At 41.1% G+C, this 12,242-nt stretch overlaps 1 protein-coding gene across 2 annotated transcripts in view; it reads left to right on the plus strand.

Annotated features, from left to right (window-relative positions):
- CFAP47 (cilia and flagella associated protein 47) overlaps window positions 1–12,242 on the plus strand; it is a 1,117,227-nt gene that overhangs the window by 202,520 nt on the left and 902,465 nt on the right. For both annotated transcript variants that reach the window (XM_073664712.1, XM_073664711.1), the window contains exon 27: window positions 5,176–5,382. In XM_073664712.1, the coding sequence (XP_073520813.1) occupies window positions 5,176–5,382 (207 nt within the window). The remainder of the gene's footprint in view (window positions 1–5,175; window positions 5,383–12,242) is intronic.

Consider the following 12,242-nt stretch of genomic DNA (forward strand, 5'->3'; position numbering starts at 1 on the left):
GTGCACATAGATACAAATATACAATCCAGTTAATATACATTCCAGTAAATATAGAATCACTTTAGTATTATCCAACTGAGACAATTTCAAAACTAGAATACATTAGTGTTTTATATAGAACAGTAGGTATGACATAGAAATTTGTGGGTTTGTGTGGAATATCTTGAGTGTAAGAGTGGGAAGAGCGGTAACTCTGGTATCACAATATAAATAAAGGTGGTCATGAAGTTAATAACAGTGTTGATGCACCATAGCATAGCATACATATCCATAGTTACGACCAGTAACAACTTACTGTCATTATATAAGTGGTCGTAACCATGGATACCTAAGCTACTGCAATGCCCTGCACGTGAGGAAAGAGACATAGCGAATCAAAAGAACTATATTACATTTCAAATTGGAGGTATTTGCTAATACACTGTGTGCAGAATTATTAGGCAAGTTGTATTTTAGAGGATTATTTTTATTATTGATCAACAACTATGTTCTCAATCAACCCAAAAGACTCATAAATATCCAACTTAATATTTTTGTAAGTTTGAGTGTTTTTTTTTACATTTGGCTATCTTAGGAGGATATCTGTTTGTGCAGGTAACTATTACTGTGCCGAATTATTAGGCAACTTAATAAAAACCAAATATAATCCCATCTCACTTGTTTATTTTCACCAGGTAAACCAATATCAGTGCACAAAATTTAGAAATAAACATTTCTGACAAGCAAAACCAAAAACCAAAAAAATTAGTGATCAATATAGCCACCTTTCTTTATGATGACACTCAACAGCCTTCCATCCATAGATTCTGTCAGTAGCTTGATCTGTTTTCAATCAACATTGCGTGCAGCAGTCACCACAGCCTCCCAGACACTGTTCTGAGAGGTGTACTGTTTTCCCTCCCTGTAGATCTCACATTTTATGATGGACCACAGGTTCTCTATGGGGTTCAGATCAGGTGAACAAGGGGGCCATGTCATTATTTTTTCTTATTTTAGACCTTTACTGGCCAGCCACGCTGTGGAGTAGTTGGATGCATGTGATGGAGCATTGTCCTGCATGAAAATCATGTTTTTCTTGAACGATACCAACTTCTTCCTGTACCACTGCTTGAAGAAGTTGTCTTCCAGAAACTGGCAGTAGGTCTGGGAGTTGAGCTTCACTCCATCCTCAACCCAAAAAGGTCCCACAAGTTCATCTTTGATGATACCAGCCCATACCAGTACCCCACCTCCACCTTACTGGCGTCTGATTCGGAGTGGAGCTCTCTGCCCTTTATTGATCCAGCCTCTGGCCCATCCATCTGGCCCATCAAGAGTCACTCTCATTTCATCAGTCCATAAAACCTTTGAAAAATCAGTCTTAAGATATTTCTTGGCCCATTCTTGACGTTTTATCTTATGTTTCTTGTTCAAAGGTGGTCGTTTTTCATCCTTCCTTACCTTGGCCATGTCCCTGAGTAATGCACACCTTTTGGTTTTTGATACTCCAGTAACGTTGCAGCTCTGAAATATGGCAAAACTGGTGGTGAATGGCATCTTGGCAGCTTCACGCTTGATTTTCCTCAATTCATGGGCAGTTATTTTGCGCCTTTTTTGGCCAACACGCTTCTTGCGACCCTGTTGGCTATTTGCCGTGAAACACTTGATTGTTCGGTGATCACGCTTCAAAAGTTTGGAATTTTCAAGACTGCTGCATCCCTCTGCAAGACATCTCACAATTTTGGACTTTTCAGAGCCCGTCAAATCTCTCTTCTGACCCATTTTGCCAAAGGAAAGAAAGTTGCCTAATAATTAAGCACACCTTATATAGAGTGTTGATGTCATTAGTCAACACCCCTCCTCATTACAGAGATGCACATCCCCAGATTTACTTAATTGGTAGTTGGCTCTCAAGCCTATGCAGCTTGGAGTAGGACAACATGTATAAAAAGTATCATGTGATCAAAATACTCATTTGCCTAATAATTTGGCACACAGTGTATTATTATTATTACACCTACTACATATTGGAATAGGATCTTGGAGATGGGAATACCGCTTTAAGTTTCTATCCAAGTGGATTATGGTGTTGGATTTATACATTCTGTGATGTGAATTGGTCGAGGAGATGTTATGATGCTTGCAGGCTGAGTGCATGGTCTATTCAGGTGTATTGGATGTTTACATTCATTTTTGCTAGGATGTTGTCAGGAGGAAAGAATTCAGGTTGCAGAGAACACCATGGAGTCTAAGAAGAATTATTTGTTCTTATGGACCAGTGGTTTAACCCCTTACTGGCCTGGGGCGTATTAGTACGCCCCAGGCCATCACCCCCGGGTCAGCACGGGCTCCGGCGTTGAGCCCGCACTGAACCGGGCACATGTCAGCTGATTCTTACAGCTGACATGTGTCCGCAACAGCCGTGGGTAGAATCGCGATCCACCCGCGGCTGTTAACCAGTTAAATGCCGCTGTCAATCTCTAACAGCGGCATTTAACAGCGCCACGCCGGAAGCGCGTCACTTACCCCGCCCATCGGTGACCCCGTCACGTGATCGTGAGTCACTGATGGGTGGGCATGGCAACCCGGGGTCTGCAGCAGACCCCAGTGGTTGTCATGTAAAGATTACTATGAGCGCCACCTAGTGGTCGGCGCTCATAGTACAGGAGCATTTCTGCTACATAGAGGTGATCTGCTCATCGCCTCTATGTAGCAGAGGCAATTAGACAGTTGCTGCTTCTAGTCTCCTATGGAGACTATAGAATCAAGCAAAAAGTGTAACAAAAATGCTTTTAAAAATATAAAAAAAAAGAAAAAAAATATAAAAGTTTAAATCACCCCCCTTTTTCCCCATTCAAAATAAAATAATAAAAAATAAACCCCACATACACATATTTGGTATCGCCGCATTCAGAATCGCCCGATCTATCAATATAAAACAAGAATTAATCCAGTCAGTAAACGGCTTAACGATAAAAAAATTCCAAACGCCAGAATTACATTTTTTTGGTCGCTGCAACATTGCAATAAAATGCAATAATGGGCGATCAAAACATCGGATCTACCCCAAAATGGTATCAATAAAAACATCAGCCTGGCGCACAAAAAATAAGCCCTCACCTGGCCCCAGATCCCCAAAAATGGAGACGCTACGGGTCTCGGAAAATGGCGCCATTTGTTTATTTATTTTTTTTTTAGCAAACTTTGCATTTTTTTTCACCACTTAAATAAAAAAGAACCTTTACATATTTGGTGTCTATGAACTCGTAATGACCTGGAAAATAAGAATGACAGGTCAGTTTTAGCATCCAGTGAATGTGGAAAGAAAAAAACAAACAAAAAACAACTGTGGAATTGCATTTTTTTTTGCAATTTCACCACACTTGGAATTTTTTTTCTGTTTTCCAGTACACTATATGGTAAAACTAGTAATGGCGTTTAAAAGTACAACTTGTCCCGCAAAAATAAGCCCTTACACGGACATATTGACCAAAAAATAAAAACGCTATGGCTCTGGGAACATGGTGAGCAAAAAATGAAAATGCCAAAACGGAAAATCCCAAGGTCGTTAAGGGGTTAAAGGGAATCTGTCACCCCCTGGGACTTATCAGACCTCTAATATGGGCATCCAGGTGCAGGGAAGGGGGGGGACATTGTAATTAGCGAAGTAGATGGGGATTTCTACTCTTCCCCCAGCCTTCAAGAATGAGAAAACGGACTGAATGAAAAGATATTTCAAAGCAACCAGACCTCTAATATGAGGCATACAGGTACGTATAGATTTACATTTCTATCACCTCTATGCCCATGTTAGAGGTCTAATAAGTTGTAGGAGTGACAGATTCCCTTTAAGGATTTTCTATAGCACAAATAGAGGGAGAAGTCTGAGTTTTTTGATGCTACCATTGGGTGCCTTTGTGGTGCCTCAAGGTTTTATGAATCTTAGGAAGAGTTCAGAAGAATGATGTGATGAGATGATGGTCTTTGAGTTTAGTATCAAAGCTCTCTTGGCTGTGTGAAAAGGAATCTGTCTGCTGGATTTCATCATGCAAACTATTTATATGTGCATGCAACTCAATTAAATTGAGAAATCAGCATTTGAATTGATATACTAATAAGGGTGTAGATCTTAAGCCTGGGTCATTCCAGCTCTATTCTCCACCCAGCACCGCCATCTCCTGCTTAATCGACAAACTGCTGTGTGACTTCAATCAAAGGAAAAGTCAGTCAAGCAGGAGGAGGCAGTACTGGGCGGGGTATAGAGCTGCAGTGACAGAGGCTTCAGATCTACATCCTCATTTGCATATCAATTTAAATGCTGATTTCTCAGTAAAAAAGGAATGGACTGGCCATGTAGAGGTATTGCTCGTCTTGTCTTTTAATAAGCTACATGAGCATATGAACAGTTTGGAGTGGGAAATCCTGCTGACAGATTCCCTTTAAGTGTCCAAAATTTTGTTGATTTCTCTTATCTCATGTGTTTGCTTTATTGGAATGCCGGTGTATGTATTGTGATTGTGGAGTTAGGAATACATTTTCCTGATGTCATATGTTATATTTATAATTAAAAAGCCCCTCCTTTGTTGGACGTTTTTATCACCACTTCCTTGTTTTTGATAAGGTTGTTCATTCCTTTCAGTTCCTCAGATGTGAAATGATGTTGTAGTTGGAACTGGTTAATGACTTGAGTGATATGTTTGTTGACCAACAAGATAAATGTTTCGACCTTGTAGTATGTCTTGGGAGGGTCCAAGGAGTCCTTCACTCATGCAATGGTGGAATCAGTGGACACCATACCAGAAAGTTTGGGTCTCAAAGTTCTGTAGAACTGGTGTAACTCCTGGTAGAACACAATCATTGTTAATAGAGGAGTGGGGCAGAAGGACTTGTCCTTCATAGGTGGAGAGAATAGTAGAGGAAATGTACTAATTGGGTCTGGTTTACCTTTGAGCTGTTCTGCATTCTTTGAGTCCTGGTATCACAAACTGGCCATGTGTGTTCGCCTCTTTATTGTCTGACCTGTCTTAATTCTAATAAAATTCTTTAGTTGGTGGTGGCCAGAATTGATCCCAGAGCTGAAGGATGCTGAAGATTGGGTTGTGGGTGAAAATCTGCCTCCTTGTGTATAGCCTGTACCAATTTCTATTTGATCTATGGATTGTCGTGATTGTTTAAACAAAATATATCTCTCTGTAGGCCATCCATATTAAAAGTGGAAACTCCAGAGGTGGAGCTTGATAACGGTGACTGCAAGAAGCTGTTTTCTGTCCATTTTCCCAATGGTCAGACTATTTTAAGCTCTGGTCATTTGGATGAAAAAATTGTCTGCAAAATCGCCTTCAAATCCTCCACTCCAGTGTCATGTTTGGCTGACATTTTATTCACGGATGAAGATAACAACCAGTAAGATACATTTTGTTAAATACATATCAATGCTAATTTGAAGTAATAGATCAGTGGTTGGCTTTAGTAGTCCAGACTGAACAGGAAGCATATATTTTTGAGGGGCGCCTGAACAGTGTTGGAAAAAATATTTTTCTTTGAGATTTCAGGATTTTCTTTTTTTTTATGTTTTCACTGGATGGACAGCTCCTTTCAAAGTAATGGAATTCTGGGTAAAATCTAAATGTTCGAGTTGAGTTTTCTCTTTTTTTATGGCGATTGAGATACATTATTTTTCTTTATTCAAATACTAGACTTTCAAAGGTGCAACCCATTTTTTGTTTTAAGCTGACATTATATGATACTGTTAAAATGAAGTTGGTCCCGATGAAGTAAATCTGACTATGACTACAAATTTCTTTTAAGGCTATCATTCCTGTATATAGCGCTATAGGCTCAAAGTGTTATCAATTTTGGCTTCCTTCCCTCAAGCATTTTAGTTTAAAACCTCTACATCAAAGCATGACATTACTTTGCTTTTAACCTCTGATTTATTTTTGTAGGGAGTAGACAAAATGTTATTTTATATCTGAGACCTGCTCCTTCCTGATCCAAACATAGACCTGACCTGATGATTCAGACATTTATTATTCTTCAAATGTTAGAGGCCTATTAATAATTAAATTGCCAACATCCTTTTCAGCAAGCATAAATTCTGCGAGAAACCCTCCTTTGTTCCTCTTCCCTGCATTCTCTGAAGAATACTACATTTCTTCCCATTGTTTTACACATCTGTAATTTTGTATGGCAATGTTAACCCCGTAGCTGTTCTGCTTGGCTAGCAATAATAGACTGGTACACTTGGAGGAATCCGATTATAAATAATACCTTTAATTATTCTCTTTGTCTGAACCTAAAGATTACAGTGTAGAAACTTTGAATACATGAATCCTTTGCGTATACAATGTAGACAAAAAATACAGTATTATCTTTCTCTAAGAGTTCTGAAGAATTCTGTGCAGCAATCATCAATTCCCCACCATCTCATTTGTTAAATGTATGCTACACAGCGATGTACCCATTGAGGAAAGTGTCATAATACTTTACAGGATTAGAAAAGAGATTAAAAAAAGAAAGGCATCCAAATAAATTTATAAATGCGCCTGTCTTCTAGTGGAGTATAAATGACAAAATCACAAAGTATGTTTAATGAAAATGAGCTCTCTGCGCTTATGAGTTGTCTTTTTTTGCCTTCACAGTCAGAGCTCGAGCTTTTTTTGGCTAACAGCAGGTTGCAAATGTTACTGCAGATAATATATTTAATGACTATTGCCTATTTTCTGTAACTTCTTTGCAAGTGCACATTAGGGAAATAAGTATGCAAACAGCAGAATGGCTGATGGGTAACAAATGCATTTCTCTCTCATAGTGATATGCAATATATGGAGTGCAAATTCACTGAGCACAGACTTTTCTTTATTAGCTTTCACTTTACTTTTATGCAGAAATCTTTTTGGCTGTTGAAATGAGGAAACCTATTGGGAATACAGGAAATTTTGCCTTTGTTAAATATATAGGTTGTCTTTCTTCTAATTACTGTAATTACTTGGATAAACCATTATGTCTGAACTGTTTTTACTTAGCGTGGTATTCTCAAGTTATTAAATTGCTTTAATTTAGTTAGACAGCATGAAAATAAGCAAGTTTGCATTTGACTTGCTTTTTCTATCGTCTGTCATTTTCCTGCAATGAAGGCTTATATCTTACATAGTTTACAGCTGTTTTCCATGGAGCTCGGCCACCTGTGCCTGCCCAAAGTCTGGCTGAGGGCACACATTACCAACAGTTCAGGACAATGATTAACTCTTAACATCACCTCCCCATCTCTCCTTTTGGATTCTTAGTCCCCAGCCTGCAGCATTGGCTTCCCTCAGGCTACGTCTCCTAATTTCAGCTATGGCTCTCGCTGTCATAAGCTGTGTGATTTATATAGTGATTGCAGTGTAGACTCTAGAATAAACCACTGGTAGCTGTAGCTGTGTTACTGATAGCTGTGTAACAGTAGAACTTATGCTGAGCTTTATAGTTCTACTAATACAGTTCTGCTACACAGCAGAACTGTCACTCAAGGAGGATTACCCACCTAATCAAAACCAGGAAATTATAGTGATACTAAACATGCATACACAGCTCTTTCAAAAATTAAGAGACCACTGCAGAGTTTTCTAAAAATCACCATCTCTACATGTCTGACAACCATTCCATTCCAGTGTCAGTTGAATTCCAACCAAAGTACACCTCATTCTACTTAATGTGCTGCTGATTAGGTGGTCACCTGAACCAAATCTTATGTAACGAGTGAAAGTATAAAAAACACTGTTGTGGTCTTCACAATCCTCTTGCAATAGGACAAGCTGGATGGCAAAACAAGTGCTAGGAATAGCCCAATAATAATTTGAATGAAAAAATAACTTTTAACCATGCCAAAGGAGTTGAAAAGTCTTGAGTGAGGAAAAGAAGGGCTCAGATCTGGCTTTACTAGCAGAAGGATACAGTGAGTGTCATGTTGCCTCCATCCTTAAAATTTCGAAGACTTCAGTCCATTACAACAAGGTCAAGCAGCAGGCATTGGGGACAACAAAGCTACAGACCGGCAGAGGGCGAAAGCGACTCTCCACTGACCGGGATGACTGTCATCTTATTCGAATGTCACTCAGCAACCGCAGGATGAAATCAAGTGACCTACAAAAGGAATGGCAAATGGCAGCTGGGGTGAAGTGCACGGCAAGACCAGTTCATAACAGGCTCCTAGAGGCAGGCCTTACGTCATGTAGAGCTAGAAAAAAGCCTTTCGTCAATGAGAAGCAAAGGAGAGCCAGGCTGAAGTTTGCCAAAGACCATAAGGATTGGACCATAGAGGACTGGAGTAAGGTAATCTTCTCTGATGAGTCTAATTTTCGGCTTTGCCCAAAACCTGGTCATCTAATGGTTAGACGGGAACCTGGAGAGGCATACAAGCCACAGTGTCTTGCACGCACTGTGAAATTTGGTGGAGGATCGGTAATGATCTGGGGATGCTTCAGCAAGGCTGGAATTGGGCAAGTTAATCTTTGCGAAGGACGTATGAATCAAGCCGCATACAAGGTTATCCTTGAAAAAGACTTGCTTCCTTCTGCTGAAGAAATGTTCCCCAACTCTGAGGACTGTTTTTTCTAGCAGGACAATGACCCATGCCACACAGCAAGGTTAATCAATGTGTGGATGAAGGAGCACCACATCAAGACCCTGTCATGGTCAGCCCAATCTCCAGACCTGAACCCCATTGAAAACCTCTGGAATGTAATCAAAAGGAAGATGGATAGTCACAAGCCATCAAACAAAGAAGAGCTGCTTAAATTTTTGTGCCATGACTGCGTACGGCCAACCCGGGTTCCACCGTTTAACATGCCCCTGCCATCTTCCAGCACTCACCTTTTCCCACCAAATTAAAACACTGCACCTGTATTTCTTTTGGATAAATTTGGCCACAGCGGCCATTTTATTAACAAACAACATTAACATATTAACAGTGTTATAAAATAAATAAGAAGGGAGGGTTCTTGGAGTTAAAAATAGATCTGGCATAAATTAAACTGAACTCGAACCACTATGTTACCCTCAGCTGTCCATCACCAGCTCAAGGGCACCAAAAGCTCCCAGGGTAAAACCCTGTCAGAGCCCAAAACCAAATGCCATATCACCTCGCTCAATTAACCAACTGCCTGTAATTTTACCAAATTCTTCCCACCGACACTTCTGTGCCAACTCCAAGAACCCCACCCCACACCAAGCCACTGCGACAAACACCCTTCCTCTTCCTCTTTTTTTATACAATTATAATAGACATACAGTACAGACCAAACATTTGGACACACCTTCTCATTTAAAGATTTTTCTGTATTTTCATGACTATGAAAATTGTACATTCACACTGAAGGCATCAAAACTATGAATTAACACATGTGGAATTATATACTTAACAAAAAAGTGTGAAACAACTGAAAATATGTCTTATATTCTAGGTTCTTCAAAGTAGCCATGTTTTGCTTTGATGACTGCTTTGCACACTCTTGGCATTCTCTTGATGAGCTTCAAGAGGTAGTCACCGGAAATGGTTTTCACTTCACAGGTGTGCCCTGTCAGGTTTAATAAGTGGGATTTCTTGCCTTATAAATGGGGTTGGGACCATCAGTTGTGTTGTGCAGAAGTCTGGTGGATACACAGCTGATAGTCCTACTGAATAGACTGTTAGAATTTGTATTATGGCAAGAAAAAAGCAGCTAAGTAAAGAAAAACAAGTGGCCATCATTACTTTAAGAAATGAAGGTCAGTCAGTCTGAAAAATTGGGAAAACTTTGAAAGTGTCCCCAAGTGCAGTTGCAAAAACCATCAAGCGCTACAAAGAAATTGGCTCACATGAGGACTGCCCCAGCAAAGGAAGACCAAGAGTCACCTCTGCTTCTGAGGATACGTTTATCCGAGTCACCAGCCTCAGAAATCGCAGGTTAACAGCTGCTCAGATTAGAGACCAGGTCAATGCCACACAGAGTTCTAGCAGCAGACACATCTCTTCAACAACTGTTAAGAGGAGACTTTGTGCAGCAGGCCTTCAGGATAAAATAGCTGCTAGGAAACCACTGCTAAGGACAGGCAACAAGCAGAAGAGACTTGTTTTGGCTAAAGAACACAAGGAATGGACATTAGACCAGTGGAAATCTGTGCTTTGGTCTGATGAGTCCAAATTTGAGATCTTTGGTTCCAACCACCGTGTCTTTGGGCGACGCAGAAAAGGTGAACGGATGGACTCTACATGCCTGGTTCCCACCGTGAAGCATGGAAGAGGAAGTGTGATGGTGTGGGGGTGCTTTACTGGTGACACTGTTGGGGATTTATTCAAAATTGAAGGCATACTGAACCAGCATGGGTACCACAGCATCTTGCAGCGGCATGCTATTCCATCCGGTTTGCGTTTAGTTGGACCATCATTTATTTTTCAACAGGACAATGACCCCAAATACACCTCCAGGCTGTGTAAGGGCTATTTGACCAAGAAGGAGAGTGATGGGGTGCTACGCAAGATGACCTGGCCTCCACAGACACCAGACCTGAACCCAATTGAGATGGTTTGGGGTGAGCTGGACCGCAGAGGGAAGGCAAAAGGGCCAACAAGTGCTAAGCATCTCTGGGAACTCCTTCAAGATTGTTGGAAGACCATTTCCGGTTACTACCTCTTGAAGCTCATCAAGAGAATGCCAAGAGTGTGCAAAGCAGTCATCAAAGCAAAAGGTGGCTACTTTGAAGAACCTAGAATATAAGACATATTTTCAGTTGTTTCACACTTTTTTGTTAAGTATATAATTCCACATGTGTTAATTCATAGTTTTGATGCCTTCAGTGTGAATGTACAATTTTCACAGTCATGAAAATACAGAAAAATCTCTAAATGAGAAGGTGTGTCCAAACTTTTGGTCTGTACTGTATGTCTATTTTACTCCTTTATCTCTTCCTCGATACCACCACTCCTTCACAATTATACTCAAAAAGATGCCACCAGAAAAAAAAAAAAAGGTGGGAGGATGGGAACTTTCTCTTATGACTCCCCTGCCGGACTGACTATTTCCCGCCCTTTTTCCTTAATATACCCCCCCCCTAAATGCCCGTCCCCTCCACTCTTATACCCAATCCAGATCTCTTTGATTCAAAAATTGCACCCTCCTGGCCTATCCCTGTCATGTGGGGCTTCCTTCTAGTTTCCCTTGCTTCCAGCCCCCTTCTTGACCGCATACAGCCAACCTGGGTTCCACCATTTAACATGCCCCTCCCATCTTCCAGCACTCACCTTTTCCCACCAAATAAAAACACTGCACCTGTATTTCTTTTGGATAAATTTAAACCCCATCCCATGCCAAAAATGAACAGCCCTGACCCCCTCAGGCTCGTGAGTGCCCCAACACCACCAAAGCCCTCTCAATACCCTCCTGTATAGCCAATGCCCACAAATCGACACCAATGTCATTCAAGTGCACGTCATCCTTTGCCCAAAAATTTCCAACCCCCGCCTCGAGTTCAAAATGTCGAACGCTTACTCCACCATTCCTGGACACAAAAGCTGATATGGCTCTGTTCAACTTCACTCGCGCCTTATTAATCCCCTTCAATGATCTAGCCTCCCTCCATTTTTTCCTTGGCACAATGTCAGACCAAGCCATCAACACCTCAGGAAAGGATGTCCATGACCTTAAAAAATCAAATCGAATGTCCCTCATCAATTTCCTAACCGGGCGAGCCCCCAAATCATTCCCCCCCATATGCACCACCAAAATATCCAGCATACGGTCCAAACGGACGGCCTTATGAAATTTAGGCAGCACCCTTCTCCATACCATCCCTCTAAAGCCGAGCCACCGAACCACCACTTGCTCTCTACTAAAACCCAATTGCCTACCGTCTGGCCTCATGTCCACCTGCAGCGCCCCCCAGTAAACGAAAAAGTGTCCCAGAATCCACGCCACCTGCAACAAGCAACCACAAGGTATTCAATACTTAACAAGATAAAATAACATAAGCCCCCATACCTAATGCCGTTCATAAGACAAATAACGATCAGAATTCCACCTCCCGATGCGTTTTATCATGTCCTTGCCTAAAGCCAAACCATCCACTTCTGACGCCAAGCCAATTCTAAAAGAGTGTGAGCAGTACACCTCCGGGCGAAGGCCAAACTCCCGAACTCCTTTCTTAAATACTGCTATGAATTGAAAACATGACAAAAACTCACCATTTTCATGGCATAAAGGACCCACTCGCCCAAACCAAACCTGCCAGTACGCCGTTAAACATTT

The sequence above is a fragment of the Phyllobates terribilis genome, unplaced genomic scaffold, assembly GCF_046119375.1.
Source record: "Phyllobates terribilis strain yellow unplaced genomic scaffold, ASM4611937v1 Scaffold_2__4_contigs__length_985480577, whole genome shotgun sequence".
In the NCBI taxonomy this organism is placed as follows: Eukaryota; Metazoa; Chordata; class Amphibia; order Anura; family Dendrobatidae; genus Phyllobates; species Phyllobates terribilis.